General features: G+C 41.6%; 1 protein-coding gene across 3 annotated transcripts in view; it reads left to right on the forward strand.

The window, feature by feature from the left end:
* SACM1L (SAC1 like phosphatidylinositide phosphatase) overlaps positions 1-25,359 on the forward strand; it is a 49,326-nt gene that overhangs the window by 21,833 nt on the left and 2,134 nt on the right. Inside the window, exons 6-19 of one of the 3 annotated variants that reach the window (XM_016141335.2) lie at positions 2,161-2,220; positions 3,062-3,095; positions 4,790-4,891; positions 7,025-7,110; positions 7,887-7,973; positions 8,450-8,518; positions 14,013-14,092; positions 16,939-17,037; positions 18,650-18,788; positions 20,632-20,701; positions 20,821-20,893; positions 21,604-21,697; positions 21,812-21,904; positions 22,917-22,974. In XM_016141335.2, the coding sequence (XP_015996821.2) occupies positions 2,161-2,220; positions 3,062-3,095; positions 4,790-4,891; positions 7,025-7,110; positions 7,887-7,973; positions 8,450-8,518; positions 14,013-14,092; positions 16,939-17,037; positions 18,650-18,788; positions 20,632-20,701; positions 20,821-20,893; positions 21,604-21,697; positions 21,812-21,904; positions 22,917-22,974 (1,144 nt within the window). The other 2 variants (XM_016141336.2, XM_016141338.2) reach the window with 2 other exon arrangements.

Here is a 25,359-nt window from a genome sequence, read left to right on the forward strand (position 1 = left end):
GCTGGTCAGGAACCTGCAGGTAATTGCTATCTTGATATTTTATTAACAGATATTAGATATGTTTGGGGGCAGACAAAATTTATAAGGTTGCTCTCAGTTACCTGTTAGGTTGAACCATATGAAAGTGCCAGTAATTGACCAGTTTTAAGCAATAAAAATGATAATTTCATACAGTTCAACCTAAATCAATATTTTAGTTGACCGGCTTTTTTAAAGATTTCATAGTGTAATCTAGTAAAATTTATGTCAGCTTAGTGTAGGTTCCGATGTAAGAAATGCTTTTTGTTATGCACTCGAAACTAATATAAAATAATATTGAATATCAACTATAATTGAAAAAGAAAAAAGAGTAAATGATTAAAAAAACCAATAACCTCATGCTTCTGACAGGATGTTGCAATCGTTTTATTCTAATTCTAATCATTTTCCAAAACCACCCACTTTTCTGCATTGTCATTCATTGTTCATTGTGCAGTTCTACAAAATATAAATTGCAACTTTCACCAGCAAGTAAATGTCCACTTCATCCTTTAACATACTTTTGGCACTCCTGGAAAACAGGAAACTTGATTATAAAACTATACAATGAAAGTAAAAAAAAAAAAAAGAAAAGAAAAAAGAAATTTGGCTTTTAACTACAAGTAGACTATTACTTTAAGCAGTCGCTATGTTCTCTATTGGTTTATCAAATGATATGTGCCAAAGTGTAGTGGGATCCCGAAGTAATGTGGGTCTCTGTCTGGGGGGGTCAGGGACAACTTTATAAAGCTGACTTTCGAGCTGAGACTGATGAATAGGCCTTACTGGTCAGGTGACAATGGGAAGGGGAGGGTTCCAGGCAGAGACAGTGACGCTATCAGGTAAAACTGAAAAAGAAGCCATCACATCTGTAGGGAAGGGAAAGGAAATTTTTGGCAGCTAATCAAGGGTCAGAGTTAACACAGGGAACCATAGAAGTGATAAATACATCACATATACCTTAAATATTTTATTTTAACCTAAAATTTTACATTGGTCAATATTTTGATTATAGAACCTTAGGCTTTTCTTTGTTTCTGGTTCCTTGATTCCTGATTGTCTTTCCGGGATGAATTACGTCCATACACTTTCCAGTTTAAGTTTCTAAAGATTTTGACACTTACAGAGCAATCTGTTTGCAGAATCCTATAGATTTTTACTACGTTTCTCTAATCTTTTATAGTTGCCACTCCCACTTTTAATTCAACAGTAGTTTTATTTTATCAACTTGCCTTTTATCAGTTAAATTCCAAATCATTCAGCTTTATGGAAACAGCAGTTTGTTTGTAAGTCACATTTAATCGATATGTGAGAGATTTAGTTACATCGCGTAATGGCGCGTAACAAGGACGGCCCGATGGGGGGCACAGCCCGATGGGGGGCACACCCAGACCTGTGGACGGGCGCCCCTCACCCGGTTACAGCCGAGTGCAGGAGCCGCGTCCTGCGGCTTTTGGCTGGAGGGGCTGTGGGAGTTGTCAGTTTGTGTCTCCTATAAAGAGAATGGAGAGAATTGGTTAATCCACTGAGCTGTTGAGGGAGCTTCTTCTGTGTTTATAGTTTGAAAGTCAGAAGCTCCAGAGACGAGATCAGAGTTGAGTGAGGGCTGCCAGATCCCAGGCACGGGCAGGCCACGCGGAGATCTGGTTCTTTAGATGACGGAGTCAGTGAAGAATTTCCAGCAGACAGGAGGCCTGTCTTCTTGGAGAACTGCTGGCAGCGTGTGGGGGTGGAGTGGGTGGGAAGCTCAAGGCCAAGACTCGAGGCGAGGGAAGCTGTTTTATGGTTAGGCTGGGATCGAGTGCTGGCCAAGGACGATGGCAGTAATGTGTAGAGAAGACGAGTTTGGAAGGTGATTCTGGACTGTGGGATTGACCGGACATGTGAGAAGGAAAGACCCTGTGAGGACTCCAGGTCCAGGTCTCCGTCTCGGCGGCAGCCCTGGCTCGAGGCAGAGATGGTGGTGAAGGGGGGCGGCGTACCCAGACGGGGGTGCAGGGGTGCGGGGAAGAGCAGTTCCATTTGGAGCATGTCAGAGGGACCTGTGTCTAGTTATGAGGTGGAAACGTTGATTGTCACTTTTCTTCCTATAGAAACACCTTGGCAGGAGATTTTTTATTAATTTTAAAACTTCTCTCTTAGGCGGATCAGCGGTTTGTATGGAATTGTCATCTTTTACGAGAACTTTCTGCTCAGCCAGAGGTAATTTACACTAAATAAAACCTGCTCATTCGTCATAGTCCAAGTTTTAATTGAATACATGTTGTAAAATGGCGACATAATCAGAGATTTGGGTAAATAATTCTAATTTAACTCTGTTTATGACTTACAAGCTTTGATCAGGCCTACCCTCTCACATTGTTCTAGGTTGAAGAAGACTAATTATTTTGCTCTGATCTCCTGTAGAAGCCTTAAGTAAAAATACATTGTTTTCTATAAGAGAGAGAGATTGGGTCTTGGTGGATAAATAGTGGAGAAATGAGGGCCAGAGCTAAGTCCCCAGGCGAGTGGTGCCGTGTGCTCTGCATTTGTCCTCCTGTGGGGGTGGAATCCGTTCAGTCACCCAGGAGAGATGCACGGATGTCACCTTCCTCTGTCCTTAGCTTATAGAAGTGAGGTACAAACAAGGAGGCCCAGCTAGGAAGCATAATGTACTGAATCCAGGTAAATAGGTTTGCCTAAAGGCATTATTTCTTGTCACTTGCACTATGTTTTGGGAACGGGAATTGGAGCTGCAGACAGTTAGCATGAGCATCTTCCCCTGGAGGGTGGAGTTGTTGCAGGCGGAGACTGGAAAGGAGGGAGGGGCTGTGTCTGCACCGGCGAGCGGTTCCATTCGTGGTGCGGCCCGAATGCGCAGGCCCACGTGACCGTGGGCGCTGTGACGCAGGAGACGCTCGTTTCAGATGCACAGCTGCCCGTAGTGTACTACCTGGCAGTATCTGTGTGTCGCTCCCTCGTGTGTAAGTGCACTCTATAGTGTGCTGTCTGTTTACTTGTAAAGTGTATTCATTTCTGAACGTAATGCATGTCTTCCTTTTAGGTCCATCGGTTTGCTCTTCCAGTGTTACATGGCTGTATCCTTACATGTCACGCTCCCTAGTTTTCTAATGTCTTTATTCGAATATTATTATAAGGCAGATTTAGAGACAGTCTCAAATATTTTATGAGGAGAGTATTTTAGAATTAGTAGAAACTGCTTTTAATCCAACCCATTAACATAAAGTCTTAGAATAGTGGTTGTAAATGACTATGTTTTTTTAAAAGAATGTGCTCTTCAGAGTGAATTATCTTCTCTCTTCAAGAGTGCTGGGGCTGGCGGTGTAAAGGAGGAAAAGGTACACTGTGTTTTCCCTTCGTTAGACCGCGTATCAGTGAACAAGAGTAGTTGGAACCTGGCTATTGAGATAGCCGCAGGAAGAATGGAGGTAGATGCTGCTGGGGTAGGGGTAGGATCAGCACGAACGCAGAATGAGCCCCGATCATTTATCTGTAAGTCCATTTAAAAAACTTACCTTTGTCATAAACATCAGAATAAAAATAGGGAAGCAAAGCGAGCCGGCTGCGAAAGGGCCAGCACGGTGCGCTGATGCGTGCCTGTCTCAGGACTGTGGGCGGCAGAAACCCAGGGGACCCTTGCCAAGAACCCCCAGGAAGCTGACGGACACAGCAGCCCGTGTTTTATTTGTTCGCTGTGTCAACATGATTTCCTTCAGTTACTGTGCTTGTGAAACGTAAAGAAAGCAGAAGAGTAATGGAGGACACATTTTTCACAGTGGCAGAGGAATAAAAATGAGAAAATCTCAGGATAAGTGCTCCTCCTTATTCTGTTTTTGTTTTGTTGTGTTTTCCTCCCCTTCCTGGAGCTTTCCAGACTCTCCTAAGGATAAAACAAGAGCAAACGTATTTAGGAAGCACTTTAATGGGTTTGGGTAACTTGTGTGTCCCTCCCCCCCCTTTCCCCACAAATGAGGTTATAAATGGACAGATAATGTCAAGGGTGATAATGGATCCCTTTTTCTAGGCAGTTTGTCCATTTAACTAAACCTAAACTTTTAAATTAGCTTCGTCTAATGTGCCTTCTTGGCTAGACGAATAGTTACATGTTTCACATACATGCAGACAGGTCAGCAAGAACAAAGGCCCCAAGTCCGCAGCATGACTGGAGCAGAGAGAGTGGAAAGCGAGAGGTGGTCCGAGAAGGAGCCGGGCCCAGATGGTACAGGGCCGAATAGGCCATGTCTTTGCTTTAACTGTGATGAGAACCGTTGGCCTCTGAGTGGAAGATTGGCCCGATGAGACGGGATCACTTTAATGGTGGTGTTAGAAGGCCACAGGCAAGCAAAGGAGGAATCAAGGAATAATTAGGAGGCAGTTTCAGTAATGTGGGTGGGGGAGGTGATGTCACCTGGGACCAGGGTGGTAGCTGTGATGCTGGTGAAAAACGGTCAGGTTCTACATATGTTTTGAAGGTAGAGCTAATAGGGTTTTTTGCAAATTGTATGTGGAGCATGAAAGAGAGACGTTTACTATGAATCTAAATTTTTGGCCAGAGTAAGTGGAAGGAAGCCATCCACTGGGGTAGGGAAGAGTTTAGAGGTGGGAGAGAGGCCGGAAGTGTCAGACTTCCATTTGGACATGTGAAGCTTGAGATGTCTATGGATACCCAAGTAGATTTAGATTCAGACCCCACATACAATTTGTCAGAGTTGTTTAATCCGGAAATAATGTATGTGATTCCTGTATACGTATTTTTCTTAATGTAGTTCAGTTATTACTATGCACTCCTGTTCTATTAATGGAAAGTACTTTGATTGGATTCTCATCTCAAGGAGGAGTTGTTTCAGAGCCGGCGTGCGCTATTATGTAAGAGGTGAGATTGATTCAGTCAGCGTGATTTACTACCGGGTTATATCACTACTTAACATTTTGTTTTACAGTGACACGACTATAATATTTTGTATTCTGTTTTTTTTTATTATTATCATTTTATAGCCTTATAAATGTTTATCTCCTGCTTCTTTGGAATAATTAGGCAGGTCTTCTGTGCCTTACGCCAGCCACCGTTGTTATGTTATAGTGCAAATATTAAGAGACGCTGGGGACTGCTGCTTACTACTTGAAGAGGAACTGGTCATGTGATTTGCTGGACGCCTGACAGTGCAGCTGAACTCAGTGTAGTTTTCAGTAACCTAAACCTGTATCAGAAAGTATTTTCCTTCATTGTCCTTGGTTTCTTTCATGCATGGAGATGGATGGACAGTTGACTTTATGCCATCAACTTTAAAGAGTTTCATTTTGAGCAATTGTTTTCTAGGCATTGGACTAGCAAATGCCAATTTGCTTAAACCAAACTTTTAAAATCTATATTAAAAGTTACTGTCATGAAAAGGAGTAACTTTTACTTTTTCTTTTTTTTTTTGGCCAGACTATAAATGGGCCATTATATAAATGGTAGTAGTTTTGGGGCAGGAAGTTGTAAAGATTATTTTGTTAATCTCCCATATTACAGGTGATATATCAAGGGAAGAAAGACATGAGTGAGCTGGCTAAGATCACGGAACCAGAGTTAGAGTTAGCGATTCCCTTGTAATTAGATTTTCTTGGATGGAAATATTTTTAATTGAATTTTTTGAATAGGTAATACATTCACATAGTTCAGCAATCAGAAATGGTTCTCATTTCTGACCCCATCTGCTACATCTAACCCCCCACCAGCAGATCAGTTGTTAGTTTCTGTTTATCCTTCCAGATAATTTTTATGCCATTACAGGTGTGTTCTCCTTTTGTGTACAGTGGTTGTATACTGTGCACATTTTCTTGCTCCTTGGTTTTTTTTTTTTTTTTAAACTTAATGTATCATGGAAATCTTTTCATGAAGGTCTCTCCCTCTCTCCTCTTCTCTCCCCTTCTCCCCGCTTCCCCTTCTTCCTTCCCTCCCTCTCCCTTCCTTTCCCCTCCACCCTCACCTTCATCTCTCCATCTCTCTCTCTCACTTTTAAAAATAACTACACAGTCTTCCTTTCCTTTATGGGAATTATGGAAAGAACCAAGTATAGCCCTTGCCTCGGACGAGTACTTGTAGAGAATATTGAGAAGGCATTCTATTACTGATTTGACTCAAAACTTATGTCCCCTTCTGGTAATATGTTAACAAAAAGACTGATACCTGACACCTCAGAATGTTATGTTTGAGAAAGATGTCAAGTAGAAAGAACGTTAAGAAATATTTGAAACAGTTTAATATCTGTTGATTTCTTTCTGATAATTCGGTAGTTTGAGTCATGGACTAGCTTGAAAGCTTGCCTTTGCTTAGCAAGCTTTTCTTAGTAAAAACAGATCTTGTGAACATGACTATAAAGGAATGCTTTAAATATTTGAAAGGACTAACCAGACTTAAGACTAAACACTAGAGCAGTGCTTTTCAAACTAAGCTTTGTGGGTATACTCCTGGAGTCATAGAAATTCTAGGATCATATACAATTTTTGTGCTTTCATTTTAAAATAACTAAAATTATTATAAGTGTTGCTGGACCATTTCCATTATTATAACAAAATGATATTAACATAATGGCTACATTTGCATTAACTATTATGTTCAGTGGTTTGAACTTTCAAACTAGTATTTTTCAAACTGGGATTTATGGATATACTCTCAGGGGTCCTTGAGAAATTGTTTTTTCTTTAAAGTATATCTCAAGTTTGAGAAACACTGTTTTAGAAGAATTACAGGATTGTGTATGTATAAATAACTGATATATTAAATAGCAACCAAGTTCATTTGTTTAGTAACGGGTCCTTAATACATCCCTGTAAGCCTGTTTAAAATGTGCTTCTATTAGATTTCTGATCATGTATTGCACATTTGTTCAAAATTTATTTTTGGTAAGTACTTTTCCACTAATTCGAACTGACTTAGTTCTCTCCAAAATAAACTGAATCAGTGAGTTTCTGGTGTTCTTCTTATGCACTAAATTATAGTTAATTCTAATTTTTTTCAATTTAGGAATTGATTCTGAAGGCCATGCAGCCAACTTCGTAGAAACCGAACAGATCGTGCACTACAATGGGAGCAGGGCTTCGTTCGTTCAGGCAAGCCCGTCGGCCTTCTCCACTGGGTGGTTGTTTTCTGTCATTATTGAAATCTCTCTTCCCTCCTTTTTAAAGTAATGTCATCGTCTACAATGCAGAAAAAGTTCACCCAAAACATTAATCCGGCACTTAGTTGCTGACATTTCCTCCTGGTGAATTAAATCCCTAAAGGAGAGGGTAGGGTAGGAGGTGCCAGGGTTATGGAGACGGAGCCAGCTGACAGCTTAACCCTCTCGGTTCCTTCGGGGCAGTGACGATAGCACAGGCAGCCGACTCTCTCCCTGCCCTTCACCGTGAGACAGTCTCTCTCTCTCTCCCCCCTGCCCCCCGCCCTCTCCCTCGTTGCCCCCTTACAGAGTCGTGGGTCACTGGCTGCTCTAGAGCACTGGTGGCTAAATTTATGAGTTCATCAACATATTCATTTGAGAATGGATAATTTTCCAGCTCTGTTATAGTGCCAAATTATGTAACAGACATAACTTGTTAATTTTTACTCTTAGATAATTGATTTATTTTAGGATTTAGGGGAAACAATGAAGTGCGTGCTACACCAGTGCAGTGTATATAAAATCAGGAGAAAAAGGCCTTTTTAAATGTATTCCCACGAAATACGAACTGTAGGAGCAGGCACACCTGGACTTCTTTCATCGTCTGTAGGTTGTATTTATAGCTTTTCCTTTGTAGTCATTGATATGTATATACTACTGACAGTAAGCTGAGAAAAACAATTTTGTGTGTGTTTATGTTTCTTTTCACATTTCTCTCTTTTCTTTTAGACTCGAGGATCAATACCAGTTTTCTGGTCTCAAAGACCAAATCTCAAATACAAACCACAACCACAGATCAACAAAGTAGCAAATCACGTGTGTATCTTCCATACTTTTCTTATTGGCTAAAAATAGAAGCATAATGACATTCTAGTTTACATGTAGAGCATGTGTTTATTCTCCATAAGTCAGAATCCAACATTTTTGAGGCCTTTCTTGTTTCTGGCACAAAGCAAATCTCTAAACCAAAAGGTTGTATAGATGGCGTGTTAGAAATGTGGAAAAATGAGCTGGGACTGAATGGCATCTCAAAATTAACTTTATAACGTTTATCGTGTTTAGTGTTTTCTATTTGAGATTTTCTCAGAATTGGTAGTTTTGCAGCTCAGAGTAGAATGGCTTGTAATTACTATTTACTGCATAGTATTTAGAATATCTAGAAGACATGGTTCCCAACCTACTGTCATTCTCTTGAATATAGAAATAGAACATTTAAGGAGATACTTTAAAAAACTTATATATATTCTTATAATGTAATCGGACGAAGTGTGTAACTCTTTTTTCCTTTCTAGATGGATGGTTTTCAAAGGCATTTTGATTCACAAGTAATTATTTATGGAAAACAAGTCATAGTCAATCTGGTATGTTTCTTACTTGTTTGGGGGGTACAAACCAAGCAAAAAAATTGCCTTTTTTTTTTTTTTTTTACATAACATAAAATACCATTCTTAACCATTTTTAAGTGTGAAATTTAGTAGCATTAAGAATTTCCCAATATTGTGCAAACATCACTACTGACCATTTCTAGAACCTTTTCTTCTACCAAACAGAAACGGTATCCATTAGACAATAACTTCCCGTTATTCCTCGCCCCTCAGCCCGTGGTAACTCTTCCGCTTTCTGAGTCATCTTTGTATATATAGTTCAGCCTCATTCTTTCGCATATGGATATCCAGTTTCTCCATTACCATTTCTTGAAAAGACTGTCCTTTCCCCATGGGATGATCTTGACATTCTCGTCAAAAATCAGTTGAATACATATGCAGGGGATTATTTGGGGGCTTTTCATTCCATTGGTCTTTGTCTGTTCTCATGCCAGCATGACAGTCGATTTGATTATTATGGCTTTGTGTTGCAAGTTTTGAAATTAGGAAGCATGAAACCTCCAAATTGTTCTTTTTCAAGATTGTTTTGGCTTTTTGGAGTCACTTGAGCTTCCATGTGAAGTACAGGATGGGGTTTTCTTTTTCTCCAAAAAAATACTATTGGGATTTTAATAGGGATTGGATTGAAACTATAGATTGCTTTGAGTAGTATTATCTTAACAATATTAAGCCTTTGAGTCTATGATCACCGATGCCCTATCATTTATGTATGTCGTCTTTAGTTTCTTTCAGTAATATTTTGTAGTTTTCAGTATACAACTTTTTCACCTCCTTCGTTAAATGTATTTCTGAGTATTTTGCTATTTTTGAGCCTTTTATACATGGAGTTTTTTAAATGCCTTTTTGGATTGTTCATTGTTAGTGTATAGACATGCAGTTGGTTATTGAATGTTGATTTTGTATGCTGCAACTTTGCTGAATTCACTTATCTCTAAACTTTCCATGGCATCTTTAGGATTTTCTACATATAAGATCATGTCATACGGAAACATAATTTTACTGCTTCCCTTCCAATTTGGATTTCTTTGTTTATTTTTCTTGCCTAATTGCTGTGCCTAGGACTTTCAGTACTATGTTGAAATGAAGCGGCAAAAGCGGCGTCTTAAATTGTTCCTGATCCTAAGGGAAAAGCTCTCAGCCTTTCACCATTAGGTGTGTTGGTGATAGGTTTCTCACATATGACCTTTATCATGTTGTGGAAGTTTCCTTCTATTCCTGGATCATTGAATTGAGTACTTTTATCAAGAAAGGGTGTTGAGTTTTGTCAGATGCTTTTTCTCCATTATTTGAATAGACTATGTGGTTTTTCCCCTCTCATTCTATTAATGTCATGTATTACATTTATTAACTTTCATAGGTTGAACCATTCTTGCATTGTGGGACTAAATCCTATTTGGTCTTGGTGTATAATTTTTTTAATATGCTGCTAAATTTAGTTTACTATTTGGGAATTTTTGCATCAATATTCATGAGAGACATTGATTTTTACCTTTTTTTTTTTTTTTTTTTTTGGTAGTGTTTTTGTCTGGTTTTGGTATCAGAATAAGCTGACCTCAGCGAATGAATTAGGAAGCCTTCTCTCTTTTTTAATTTTTTGGAAGAGTTTGAGGAGGATTGGTATTCTTTACATTTTTGGTAGAAAATTTGTGAACCATCATCACAGTGAAGCCATCATGTTTTGGGCTTTTCTTTGCTACTGATTCAACCTCTTTATTATATATAATAAATAAGGTCAATTCAGGTTAGATGCTACAATTCAGTTTTGGTATAGTGTGTTTCTAGGAATTTGTTCATTTCATCTAGGTTGTCTAATCTGTTGACATAAATGTTTATGGTTTATTCCTTTATAATCCTTTTTATTTTTCTAAAATTAGTAATAATGTCCCAACTCTCATTCCTGATTTTAGTAATGAATTTTCTCTTTTTTTCTTCCTCGGTTATTATAGCTAAAAGTTTGTCAGTTTTGTTGATTTTTTTTTCCTAAGAACCAACTTCAGTTTCATTGAGTTTTTCTCTGTTGTTTTTCTATTTCTTATTCTATCTCTGCTTCAGTCTTTATTATTTCTTTCCCTTTGCTAGCTTTGAGTTTTGTTTGCTCTTCTTTTTTTTGGTTCCTTAAAGTATGAAGTGAAAGCATTGATTTAAGGTTTTATTTTTTAATTTGTGTGTTTACAATTATAGATTTCCCTTAGCACTGCTTTTGCTTTATTTCATGAATTTTGATGTGTTGTATTTTTGTTTTTGTCTCAAGGTATTTTCTAATTTCTCTTGTGATTTCTTTCTTAACACAATGTTGTTTAATTTTCACATATTTATGAAATTTCTAGTTTTCTTTGTTACTGATTATCGTTTTCATTCTATTGTGATCAGAAAAGATACCTTGTATGACTTAAGTTACTTAAAATTTATTAAGACTTATTTTGTGGTCTAACATAGCATCTATCCTGGAGACTGTTCTATGCACTTTGAGAAAAATGTATATTCTGCTTTTGTTGGGTGGCGTGTTCTGTTTATGTCTGTTAGGGCCTATAGATATAATTGGCTGTTGGTCTTCAGATTCTGTTTTCTTGCTGATCTTCTGTCTGGTTGTTCTACTCATCCATTGTGAAAGTAAGTTACTGAAGTCTCCAAATATTATTGTGGGATCGTCTATTTCTCCCTTCAATTCTTTCAGTGTTACTTCATATATTTTTGGGCCCTGATGTTTGGTGCCTGGATGTCTTGTTACACCCTCTTGATGAGGTGAGTCTTACCAATATATAATGTCCTTTGTCCTGCTAACAGTTTTTTACTTAAAGTCTGTTTTGTCTGATCTTAATATCGTCACCCTAGCTCTCTTTCGATTAATGTTTGAAATACCTTTTTCACCCTTTCACTTTCAACCCGTTTGTGTCTTTAGATCTAGAGTGAGTGTCTCATACAACGTATAGTTGGATCATGTAATTTCTAATCCATTCCGCCAACCTATGCCTTTTGATTGGAGAGTTAATTCATTGATATTTAAAGTAATTACAGATTCATAAAACCTTATTTCTGCCATTTTGCTATTTGTTTTCTGTATGTCTTACAGCTTTTTGTCCTTCATTTCCTCCATTACTGTCTTCTTTTGTGTTTAGATGAATTTTTTTTATAGTGACACATTTTGATTACCTTTTTATTTATTTTTATATATATTCTGGATATTTTCTTCGTGGTTACTATGAGGATTATACGTAGCATCCTAAAGTTGTAATACCTAATTTGCATTGATACCAACTTAACTTTGATCATGTACAAAAAGTCCACTCCCATGAAGACTTGTCCTTTTATGTTATTGATGTCACAAATTATATTTTATTTCTAATAACAGATTTATAATTATTTTCTATGTATATAAGTTCTTTAGAAAATAAAAAGTGGACCAATATTACAATATTACAATAATGCTACCTTTTATAGCTGACCATGTATTTGGGTTTACTGGAGATCTTAATATCTTCATGTGACTTTGAGTTGCTTATAGCATCCTTTCATTTCAACCTGAAAGACTCCTTTAGCATCTTTCATGGGGCAGGTCTATTGATAATGAACTCCCTCAGCTTTTTTTTTTTTTTTTTTTTTTTTTTTTATCTAAGAATGTCTCAGTTTCTCATTTTTTAAAGGATGATTTTGCCAGATAAAGAATTCTTGTTTGACAATTTTTTTCTTTCAGCACTTTATATATATCATCCTACTGCCAAGGTTTCTGAAGAGAAATTGGACTATTGATAATTTCCTGTAAATAATGAATCTCTTTTTTCTTGCTGCTTTCGGTATCCTCTCTGTATTTCAGTAGTTTAATTATAATATGTTTGGTGTGGGTATCTTTGGGTTTATCACACTTGGAGTTTGTTACATGTCTTGGATTTGAAGTTTTATGTCTTTCATCCAATTTTGGAAGCTTTTGGCCATTTTTTCTTTAAATAATCTCTCTGCCCCTTCCTCTTTTCTTTCTGGGACTTCCATAATAAGTGTATTGTCCATTTGATGGTTTACCAGAAGTTCCCTATGCTCTGTTTACTTTTCTTTATTTTTCTGTCCCTTAGACTTGATTATTTCATTTGTCCTATATCTTCAAGTTTGCTGTTTCTTTTTTTCTTCCTGCTCAAATGTGATTTTGAACTTCTCTAGTGAACATTACCATTTTGTACTTTTTAGCTTCAGACCTAGTGTATGATACTTTTGTATAATTTATGTTTATTTGTTGGTATTTTTATTTTGTTTTCCTGATTTCCTTTATTTCTTTGTCTGTATTTTAGCTCTGAGCATACTTAAGACAATTGTTTTAAAACCTTTTTCTAATAAGGTTTCTGCAGGGATGGTTTCTGTCAGTTTATCCTTTTCCATTGAATAAGCCTTGTTTTCTTTGTATGCCCTGTAATTGTTGTCGTTGTTGAAATTTGGGCATTGGGTGGTTTTAATATGATAACTCTGAAAGTTAGATTCTTCTTTTCCATGGGTTTGCTGTTCTTTAGTTTTGTTTTTGTTTTGATTGTTGAAGATTATAGTAATCCATTTGTTTTTAGACTTTACCAAACTATTTTTGCAAAGACTGTTTTGAAACTTTTCCAAACTATTTTTGCAAAGACCGTTCCTTGTCTATTCTTTTAGATCATGTTCAGCTAATGTTTTGACAGAGATGTTTTCGAATGCCAGGATTTAAAGCAAAGGAAAAAACAGAACAACATCAGCTCCCAGTCTCTGCAGATTGGTTCTGTGCTGGAGCAGTCCTTCACTGATTAGCTAAAATTACTCTGAGCCTAGGGGTCATGAAGCCTTAACATCTTAGGACTTTTCTGAGCATGCATCTTGCCTGGGTATGCATGTGGCTTTCTAAAATACTCCTAATAGGTGACTATTTTGAATGTCCTGACTTCCCAAGGAGTAATGCCCCAGCTTCTTCTTCAGGTTTTATATGGTCTAATTTACGTCTTCACCTGAAATCTCTTGTCCTAGGCATCTGTTGGTTTATAGTCCATCTTGTTGCTTTTACAGGCAGAGTCCATCATTTCCTGCTCATGTTCAGAGTTATACAAGGCAGATATAAATGAATTAGTCCTTCGGGTCAGAACAAAACATACACAATAATTTGCAGATAAAGTCTGGTTTCCTAATTTGGGGAGAGGAACCGAGAACTAGGTTGCCACTGATTAAGACTAAGACCATCCCTGCACTGGGAAGGGAAGTGGGGTAAGGGCGAGTAAAAATTCCATAAAACTCCAATGATTTTGAAGATGGCTTTGTCTTGATTGGGCGTTTGTTTGGTTGCTTAATACCTTTGATTGTTTTTCAGGGCTCATACACAGTTGGTCTGAGCCAGACAGCTTCTGGCTTTTTCAGTGTTTTTGTAAGGGAACAAGACTTGGACCTTCCCAGTCTGCCATTTTGCTGATGTCACTCTCTCCTTTTAAATAAACTTAAAGAAAGCCATGTTATTTTTAATTTTTTACAGGTTAACCAGAAGGGCTCAGAGAAGCCACTTGAACAGGCATTTGCAACCATGGTGTCTTCCTTGGCAAGCGGAATGATCAGGTACCTTACTAAAAACCCGTCGCAGGTCTTTTCACATTGGATGGTAACTTGCATGTATACACAAGTACATAGGGCTCACAGCATACATATATTTCAGCTCTTTTTTCAAATACTAGGTCAAAGCATGATTTTGTTGGCCTGAAATTTTCTCTGGTATATTTTTATTGTAGAATAGCTTTTTAACCATTGAATTTTAATTTTAATTTTGTAAACATTTAGTCCCTGATTAAAATCCCCTCTTTGAGGCTTTGTGTCACTGTGACCACTGGGCCAAGACTTGCAGTTCCCCACGATTGCTGGGTGTCGTCTCTGTGGTTCCAGCCACCACGAGCTGGAGCCAGCTTGCTTTGGCATGGCCTTGTCTGGAGTAGCAGCTGTGCCTTTCCTATACGTCACCAGTCACCAGTTATAAACTGTGCAGCCTTGTCAGAGGATGAGGATCCTAAAAGATCAGCGGTTGCCCTGTGGGGAGGTGCAGGGTGATGAGTCAGGCCATTTAGAGCTCCCGCAGCAGGAAACGCGAGCAGGAAGAGTGGGCTCTATTCTGGCAGGAAGTGGTCACAGGCATTGGGGGCAGTACTGGGTTGTTTAGGGAGACATTTTTTTTAACATGGAAAATTTTAAACATAGACAAAAATAGAATCTTTGGGGAAGACTTTGTCTATTTTGTCTAATTCTAAAGCTCTGTAACAAATGCATCAGGCCTTCACCCCATGCACATTTCTGCCTTCTCAGTGGAACCTGTCAGGGACATGTGGGAGGACTCCAAGGAGGGATTCCTGACCAGGGCATGCTCTGGAGTCCTCAGAGGCGCTTACTCAGCATATCCCTCAGACTTGAAGAATGAGGATCTCTGGGTGTGGGGTCCAGCACATGTACTCCGGAAGAGGTTTGCCTGCTGGTGCCTCTGCATACCCTCCACCCCACAGGGTGCCCATAGGTGTGCTCACCGCCAGAGCTGTCTTGAGTTTGCAGCAGCAGCTGACTGTGAGAACTTGAGGCATAGGTCAGAGGCTAAGGTTACACCCTTGATGTTCCGGGGAACTTGGAGGACACCTCCTGCTAAAAGTGAACACCCCAGAGCTCTGAAGACCACCAGATTGAGGAGCATGTTCAAAAGTATATTTAATTTTTTTTTCCACTTCCCTATATATTCTGGCAGGGATAAAGATCAGTCTGTTGGTTAAAGTGAAATTAAATGGTAGACTTATTTTCATCTTTCAGGTATCTAATAGATATTCATCTTTAGTTTTTTAACTGTTATTACTTTGAGTAAATTAAATAGATTAAGTTGATGGATTGGTGAATGACCAGACAGAGAAAAGTCATACAGTTGCACTTCTAAGGAATGGAAAGTTATTCTTTTGGAAATTGTATGAAAAAAAGGAATGCGCAAGGTGATGTGTCTCCACAGGTTTCTTCTTAGACCTTTGAAAGAAGTAGAACTGCTTGACTGTTGAGTTCAGCAGTAAATTAATATATTTAAAATCAGTTATTATCAAAATACAACTATGTAGCTCATTCTTAGAAGATAGAAATGTGATTTTAGAAAGATCTAAGCTTGAGAATCCAGGTGCAGTTAGGTACTAGTGAGTTTCTCATCTTCTTTGGAGAATTCTAGCGCTGTCACTCCTGGTCAGAGCACTCCAAAGTGACTGTCACACTGTCACTTTCTTTGGAGCTGTCTTCGAAAATGCTGCCCCACCCCAGTCTTTCCAGCATCTAACCTCTCAGTTGGCTGACCTCTATTTTTGTGTTTTTGTACCAATTTCTAATTGTGTTTCTAATATCTCACCTGAGATGACCGTCGAGGTCGTAAGAGCCCCTGTCTCGACCGGCTTAGAAGCCCACACTGTTGATGCCCCGTCTGTTGGAGCCAGGAGAGCAGACCCTGCCTCTGAACCACATTCTGTGGACGAGTGTGGTGCCCTTCCAGCCCTGCTCCATGGCTCAGTGTGATCCCTGAGTGGGACGCTGGGTGGAAGTAGAGCGCGTGAGGATTGTCATGTGCCCTGGTGCTCAGGTGCTCTGCAATCTTCATGCTCTGGCTGTCAGGAATTGGTTAATGATTTTTTTCCCTCTCAAGGGGCAACGTTTTCAGCTCATAGTAGGTAGGACGTCTTCACTGTTAGATGTATTCTAACATTGAGATTTGCACCTCTTAAATATTAGATAACTGAAAACAACCCATTACAGATTGACAATCAAGAAAATCCTCTCTACCACGTGTATATGCAATGTACACATTTGGTGAAGTGGAAGTTTTTGCTAGTGTGGACAGTAGCTAACCAGAGTGTGGACCATCCTGCTTCTGCTCTTTCTCACGACCCCCAGGATGCAGCAGACAGTCTAACTCTCCTTGGGCTGAATCAAGTTTGACCATTTTGAACAATAAAATGGGACCTTATTCTGTGCACAGGGGGGTAGAGAGTAAATATAAGCTAGATACCGAATTGGAGAAGGCTTTCGTATTCCAGATCTGATTGCTGTACCTGAGCGCTCTTCCCTAGCATTTACCTGGGCTGCTTCTGTTCTCCTATCCGAGGGTCTCTAGAAGAGCATGTGGAAGTAGACGAGGGTGTGTGTGCGTTTTTTTTTTTCCTTCAGTGGCTAATGAGCACAGTGCTCACTGCGGCAGCACGTGTACTAAAATTGGAACGGTAACAAGCACAGGGAGGCGGGCGTGTGTGTGGACGGGGCGAACCCAGAGTGAAGGAGGCTCTGCTGCTCCCCGGAAGTCTGAATGCCGTGATACACGGAGAGGAAATCGGCTGTGAGGATGTGACTAACAAAAGGAAAATGAATAATCTATGATCAGTTTTGAATATCTTTTTTTTTTTTGGTAGATACGTTGCCTTTGACTTCCATAAGGAATGTCAGAATATGAGATGGGATCGACTAAGTATTTTATTGGATCAGGTAGCAGAAATGCAAGATGAATTGAGGTAAGCTATATTATTTCTCTACGGAGGTCAAGGGACAAGGACATATTTATTATGCATTATCTAACAGGCTTAGAATTCTCTAAATTCACAGCACTTGTCTGTACTATTATTTTTAAGTTGTTTTTTTTTAATCGGAAAGATGAGCTTTTATATTTTAAATATTTTTGAATTCTTAAAAATGACCCGTGACCAGGTATTTTCATATTTTCATGAATCGTCTTTCACACACACGTTTTTACATAATTGAAGTTAGCTTACTGCTGTTTTATATTCAGGTGTTTTCACTAAACATTCCGTTAGGGACGTTTTGTCGTTGGCCTCCCAGGCCTCACAGCGTTTGTGTGTCCCGGCCCCTGTGCGTCCCACCGGGGGGTCACCGCCCCCGTCCAGTGCTCTCCACACCCAGCCTCTGGTCTCCTCTTCCCTTCCTACCGTGAACGATTGCGCTGCCGTGAATCACTCCGGTGTACATAGTTTTACTTCTGTTCAATTATTTCCTAAAATAAATTCTTGAGAGTAGGAGTAATGGCTCCAAGGGTCTGACCATATTGATGGCACTTCCCGTGTGTGTTTACCCATGTTATGTACCGTGTCGGTTCGCGGGTTTACCGTACTCTGTGCATGTGTCAGACTCTACTTATTTTAAGCCAGAAAAGGGAATCTACAAACCATTCTATCAGTTTGCTCTGCCGTAATTAATTAATTGATATTATCCAGTGTTCATTGCGTGCGCTGTTCCGTACGCTCTGTGAGCGCTTGATGCGCATCGTGCACGATCTCGTTCAAGCCTGATCGCAGCCTGTGAGCGGTGCCGCCGCCTCCATTTCGCAGATGGAAACCGTAGGCTCGGAGATGAGGTTAAGCACACAAAGTTAAACAGCGAGCACGTTGCCCAAGGAACTGAGGCCGGCAGACCGGGCCGTTTGCTGCCAGAGTTCATTCTCTTTGCCTCCACGCTATGTAGTGTCATGTTTTCAGTGCATAGAATTATCTGAGGAGATGGTTAAAAATGAAGGAAACACAAGAACCGGTAACGATGGTCGACACCAGTGCAGACATCTGGGTGGTTAAAGGGAGAAAGGGAGACAGATTTTTCAAGTAACACTCTATCGTATCATATGAATTTTGTGCTATTTGTGTATGTTGCCCATTTGAACAAAGGATTTGAAAGTGTTTCTAATGCACAGTATCTGACCCTTGCTTCAGAGATTCTTATTCAGTTTATCTCAAGGCCATACATCTTCATTTTTAACAAACTCAGGGAACTCTGATACAGCTAGAACAGGGACCGTGCCTCGAGAAACCCCGATACGCAGGACGCAGGTGGAATAATGATGCCGCAGGAAGCCCTTTCCTTGGCCATAGGGAAACGTGGTCGGTGTCCATAGCAACCTTTACAATACTCCCAACGCTACTTCTCCCCATCTCGGGTGGTTGGTTGTGGGATAGGGGGCTCTCTCACCTGCGCCACCGGGGCCATGCATTTCCTGTGTGACCTCTGAATTTACCGGTTTTAATAACGTTACCGGTAAGAGACCTGTGTTTTAAGAAGCATGTCCTTAGTAGGTTTAACTGGCTTCGGTATGAGAGTGTTTATACAAATATGCTTTAGTTATTTTCTAGTGGACTCTACCGGCAAGGTGGTGGCAAACCAGGAGGGCGTGTTCCGCAGCAACTGCATGGACTGCCTGGACAGGACCAACGTGATCCAGAGCCTGCTGGCGCGGCGCTCGCTCCAGGCCCAGCTGCAGGTGCGCATTCGTCTTTGCCTTTGTGAAATACGGTAGCAAAAAATGAAAGAAACTTCAGTTTGCAAAACCAGTGACAACACATTCATGTGGCCCCCACCGAAACGCAGCTCCCTCTGTGTTTGTGGCTTGTCAGCCGTGGGTGTGCACATTTTCTGTAAGTGTGGTCAGTATATTTATGCACGATTTTTAATCTTGCCGTTTTCCTCCGGCATTATACAGAATCGTAGTTTTTAAGAGTTGTACTATAATTTATTAAGCCATTTAAGAAGTTGCTACATTTTTGGCCTATAAATAACACTGTAGAGAATATATCTGTATATATTGTTATATGCTTGAATTATTTCCTTCAGGTTAATTTTTGGAAGTTCAGTTAGTGGGGTAAAGAGAGTATGGCCCCAACTGCGCGAGGGTCATGACGTTCACGCTGGCACCAGCCAGCAGTGATAAGTGAATCCATTTCATTGAGCTCTTGCCAGTATTGGATATTTTTATTTAAAACTATTTTCTATTTTAATAGTACAAAATAGTACCTCAAGGTTGTTTTTATTTGCATCTCTTTTATTACTGGCAACAGCGAGTCCAGCTGTTGCCAGGTAAAAAGCTTCTGACACAGTTTTGCTTTACTGTTAAGATCGTGCTGTTGATAAAAATAGAGATAAATATTTTCTTCTGCTTATATTGGGAATTAAAAGTATGTAAAGCCCGCCTTGCCAGATCACGTTGGCATTTGTGGTGAGAGGTGGTGTCCGTGAGCAGAAGGCATCCAGCTCTGCGTGTGACAGCCCCGTGGGGCGTGGGGCATGTGGAGGTGGGACCTCGCCCTCAGGGAGCCTCGCCCTGGGACCCTCACGGAGCACGTGCCCAGGGGGCGGGCTCCCTGTTGGAGTGCTCGGCTCCTGTCACACCGCGTCCCCGTCAGTCTGCCAGGGCGACGTCAGAGGATGGTTTTCAGCAGCCACAATATTAGGAATGGTGGTTCCAAGACCGAGTAACAAAAACCTATTTAAGTAGCTTCTATAATCTTTATGTCACTATTTCACGTGCTGAATGTGGTGTTAAAACCCCAGCCGGTTTCCAAGGGTCCCCGGCAGGACCCCGGCTCGCGTCCGTGCCTGCCACTGTGTGGGCTCCAGTCGTGCTGTCCCCTTCCAATGAGGCGGAGTTGGTCCCCAGTGAAGGTCGAGGGTGGCTCCTGTGCTGGGGGCGGGTGGAGCACCCCGATCTGAGGGGGAGGGGCCCAGTGTCTGAAGTGAGCACTGGAGATGGTGGTTCTGAGAGGGTTGCAGGTGGGTGACAAACGCCACGGTGGGTTCCTAATCTGTGGTTGGTGAACCCAAAGGAGAGGCCGTGGGGTGTTCAGGGTGCCCGGGAACCCTCAGAGGGCTGTGTGGACGTGCAGTTAGTGGGGTGAGTGTGTGGCGTTCACCCAGTGCTCAAAGGGTCCCTGCCTGGGTTAGCGGGTACATTTGGGGGCACGAAGTCTGCAGGCAGTGAACTGTGAGCGGGGCGAAGGGCGAAGGCAGGAGAAGGTTGGGGGACGGCAGAGGAGGAGGAAGCAGAGGCCGGAATCCTGCACGAGCTTTTCTTTCCCCGACGCTCGTCTCCCTGAGGACAGGGAGTCCTGCTGTTCCTGGGGTGCTGGGCCTCAAGGGGGAGTGGGGGGCACAGGGGGAAGGGCGCCCTCCGAGGGGCTTTGCAGCCTTGCGGGGGCAGGACAGGACTGAGGACAGCATCTCCCCCTGCAGCCAGGAGCCACGTGGCGACTTGGCGACTCTGCTTTTTTTTCTAAGTTATGTGTGCTGTTATGTACCACACGTAAACATGGGTGTGGTTCTTATTTCAGAGACTAGGAGTTTTGCATGTGGGACAGAAGCTTGAAGAACAAGATGATTTTGAGAAGATTTACAAGAATGGTAGGTAATTTTTTAATAGAGGCAAAGTTACTCAAATTTTGAACTAAGTTAATATTTTGCATTTAGAACTCTGGTTGTCATTCTAATCATTATCAGCCGGTTTTTACTTTTCTTGACAGCCTGGGCTGACAACGCAAATGCTTGTGCCAAACAGTACGCGGGAACCGGCGCCTTGAAGACTGACTTTACCAGGTAGGCCATGCTCTCAAGATAGCGGTAGCTGTCCGGGTCCCCAGCTTGCAGTCCTGGGGCCTCACAGCCGCACTAGGACCTCGTTTCCCGCCAGTCACCAGTCACATCCAGGTGGCTAGGGGAGGGGCCCGTGCAGAAGGGAGGCCCTCAGCCTCCCTGGGGGGTTCTCATGCCCAGTGAGGATTGAGAACCACACTTCTCAGTTCCCCTCAGGACTTCCTGTGCCCCCACGTCACCCGGTCAGGGTCGGCAGGGCTGGGCGGGCCTGGGGTGCTGCACCTCCAACGGGCACTAGATGCTTCTGACGCCACTTCCCAGGGTGACGCTGGGCAGCGGAGCCAGAACGTTTGAGCCTGTCACCGACGAGGCTGGGTCTTTTCCTGTCGTCTGGATTCCCTAGGAGCAAAATGAGATTTCTTAGTCTTTTTGCTGTTTCATACCGCTTTAGCCGGCTGTGTGTTTCCCGTTTCTTGTTGCAGCTGGAAGTGAGTGTTTTCCCGCTTTGTGCCTACTTTGGTAGTATTTTAGAAAGAGATTGTGGTTTATTTTATAAGGTGTTTCCTTTTTATTTTCAGGGTTGATTTTTTAAATCTTTGTGACTCCTGTATCTCCATACCACATACTTACTGGCCACTTATGCTCACACTGTAAAACAGTGTAAGAATTTAATATGCAAATCTGTAACTCAAAGCTTAACCTCTTTTAACCAGAACTGGGAAGAGAACTCAGTTGGGACTTATAAAGGATGGCTGGAACTCACTGATACGCTATTACAAGAACAACTTTTCTGATGGATTTAGACAAGTAAGTATGTGTTCGATGCTGTTTTTGGATATTAGGTGGCTGTGTCCTTGCTATTCCTCAGTAATATCATCACATCTAATTTGGGCGTTAATAACTTTCTTCTTTCTGTTCTAGGATGCCATAGACTTGTTTCTTGGGAACTATTCAGTGGACGAATTAGACTCTCACAGTCCTTTAAGTGTTCCAAGGGATTTGAAATTCCTGGCCGTAAGAAACCTTAATGTTTTTCAAGTTGTTAACAAAGTGTTGTCAGAAGGCGTAGATGGTGCCAGCTCCCTTTGACTTAAAACCTTATGTGTTGTTCTAAACGGAATATAGATACTTAGGTTTCCCCCAAGGACGAGATCTGGGAGAGGAGTCAGATAACTTTGGAGCGTTTCTTTTCTTTCCTATTTGACTCTCTCTTGCACATCCTTTTCCTGCGAGGTCACATTAGCAGAGGGAGTGCGGAAGGCTTCTCACTGCAGGAGACTCCACTCCCCTGTGCTCAGGGACTGTTGGAGGCAGCCTCGTGACATGGAGGCAGGGTGCAGGCACACCTCGGAGGTATGGCAGGTGCGGTCCCAGGCCACCGCAGTAAAGCGAGAGTCACAGAGTCCCATAAAGGTTCTGATTTTCCAGCGCATGTAAAGTTTATACTGTAGTCTTTTAAGTGTGCAATGCCATTATGTCAAACACTAGGTACACACCTTAATTAAAAAATACTTTGTTACTAAAAAATGCTCACCATCATTCGAGCCTGTTAGAAAAATGGCACTGATAGACTTGCTTAACGCAGGGTTGCCACAGACCTTAAATTCCTAAAAAAAGCAGTATCTGCGAAGCGCGGTAAGGCGACACACAGTAAATGAGGTACACCGGCCTGTGTTTGGCACGTCTCTTCTTTTTCAACTCCTCTCTTCACCGGACTTTGCTAGAGCCTCTCTGGGGTCCCGTTCCAGTGGGCGGGGTGGCCTAGAGCCCGGGTCCTCCCCTGGGCGCCTTCCCTCCACCCAACACCCCTCGGTCTGGAGCGAGCCTTGCTGCTTCAGATCTCATCACTCAGCCGGTCTGCAGATTTGGACAGTTGTGATTGAACCCCTAAATAATGATGTTTTGCCAAAAACAATATATTTTGTGTATCAGGTTGCAGAAGAGCTTTGTCCGTTTTCAAGCATAGCATTTTCAGCACCGCCGATAGCACTCGTGAGTGATGGTTTCTCTTTCCCTTCTCTTCCAGTTGCCTATTATCATGGTTGTTGCCTTTTCAATGTGCATTATCTGTTTGCTTATGGCCGGTAAGTCTGCTCTTATTTCATGTTCTCATGTTCATGTTCTAGAACTTTCTTGTGCAACGTCTTGAGTTTCTGAGTCTACTGGACACTTGACGTTTCCCAGTTAAATTTAATGGGTAAAGTAGCAGATGCGATTAGTTCTTAGATATAACTGGAGGAAAAATATGTACTTAGTAGATCAGTAAGTATTTTTTGTTTTTTTTTTTAACTTAAGATTTTAAAAATATTTTTTCTTATTACCAAAGTAACATATAGTAATTATAGAAAATACAGCCAGACAAAAAAAGAATACTATCATTCTGCCTCCCAGAGGTAAGCTTACCTTGTTTACATATTAATGTTTTAATCTTTATAAGTATGTGATTTCTTTTCAAAAGTGAGACACACATTTTTTTGTAATGTTTTTTTCTTTTTCACTGAGCAATATAAACATTTCTCCATGTCCTTAATTTTTTTGTTGCTCTTTTAAGAACTGCAAAGTATTCCATTTATGGATGTATAATTTATTTAACCCACCACCTATTGTTGGTCAAATAATAGATATATGTTACTTATTAAATTTTAATAAATTGAAAGCAAAATTGCCGAAGAACTGAGCTCTAACAAGGACTTTACCGGTTTTCTCTTTTTCCTCAGTATCCTCCTCTGTTACTAAGTTGATAAGCATTTAAGGTTAAAGTGTCTCCATTAGGTAGGTAGTGCTCAGCCCTGGGAGTTGGAGTCTGTGGCTTGGTTGTATTACACTTTCAAGGTGCAGCCCTGGGCACTCGGGAAGACACACCCTCTGGTCTTCACTCGCCCCCTTAGCGGACTTGTCCTTGGGCTAAGGATTCTCAGCCTGCCTGAGCCAGACCCCTCAGGAAACCCTGCGGACTGCTCCGCCCCCCCCCCCCCGCCACCCCTCTCCCCTCACATGCACAGTGCCCCTTTATTCTCACACACAGAGGGCGCCACCCCCTTTCTGGTTTCCATGGGGCCCCCTGCAGCTCTGTTACAGCACTTACCTTCGTCCTTCACCTGCAAGCATCCAGGGATTCCTTTTGTAGAGGTACCTCTTTGTTGTATTTCTCCTGGTGTGGTAATGATTTGCATCCTCTTTTGTGTTTCGCACTGGATCAGCAGCTTCCTGAGGGCAGTGTGAATTCCTTTTTGTCTCCTGGGTCTGGGATGTAGTAAGTCCTCAGTGAGAATTTATTGAATTCAGGACTCTTTAATTCCAACCCAGCCCCCAGCCCCACCCAGCCCAGCCTAGCCGGCTCCTCTGCAGGGGTCAGTCAGTCGAGCAGAGGGTCGGGATGGCCCTGTTGGTGCCCTGGAGCAGGACTTAGCAGACTTCTGAAAAGAGTCAGATGAGTGTCTTAGACTCTGCAAACGACACACGGGCTCTGTTGCACTGTGGTTTATTCTTACGAGTCTTTAAGAATGGAAAAACCATTCTTAGTTCTCAGTACAAAACAGGCTCAGGGCTCGAGGGCACAGGGTTCATTCACCATGTGGCATGACTGTGGGTCCTGTGTCAGCTTTGGGGGCAGGAGGGAAGGGGACAGGGCCAGCCAGCAAGTGCTTCCCATGATCCCTTAGAGGCCGACCTCAGCTCACTCCCTAAACCCTCTGACTGTGAAACACCGCCCACTAGTGCTGGTTTCTGGGAGCCACTCCACTGCTGAATTAGGTAGTTTTGTCATTCTGATCTGTTTTGTGTTTTCTGGACTATATACCCACATTTCCCTTTGAAACTTCTGGAGATGCCGGAAAGTCAGGACCAAGTGCTCAGCCTGGACAGACGGACGATTCCCAGGGCGGGCTGGGGAGGAACTGCCTTTCTCCTTTGCCCAAGAATTTTAAGACTAGAGCTCTGAAAATTAGCAGTTATGCAAATTTGGATGTGTTTTTGAGTAAAAAGGTTGATGCTATGGATGGTAACATCTCATGTTAGTTACCTGTTATAAAATAGTGAGCCTTGTGATGTTCAGATAGGATAATGTCTGATTTCTGGCCCCTGCTTTGGTTTTTAAGAGAGTAGGACATCGTGCAGCTTGATCTCTGACGGCTACGGCTCTAGGCCAGAGTCTGGGCCGTCGTTTTCTCTCCCGGCGTGCAGGGAAGAGGCGACGAGGGGTCGGCCGTTCAAGGAGTAGGACAGAACTGATCTTAGCGCACCGGCCGCTGCCAACCCTCGTGAACTCGAGTTGACAGAAATGCACGTGGGGGAGTTGTGTTACATGTGTTATTAAAATGTTACTGAGTTTTGTTTTGTACACTTGACTTTAATACATAACTTTTGAAGCACGTATGTTTTGTAGTTATTTTTTGTGTAGGTATTTTGATAGTAGCTAATATCCGTCATAGATAGGACTATGAATTAAATGTAATGTTAAAGCATATAAT

Source organism: Rousettus aegyptiacus, unplaced genomic scaffold, assembly GCF_014176215.1.
Source record: "Rousettus aegyptiacus isolate mRouAeg1 unplaced genomic scaffold, mRouAeg1.p scaffold_m13_p_4, whole genome shotgun sequence".
Taxonomy (NCBI): domain Eukaryota; kingdom Metazoa; phylum Chordata; class Mammalia; order Chiroptera; family Pteropodidae; genus Rousettus; species Rousettus aegyptiacus.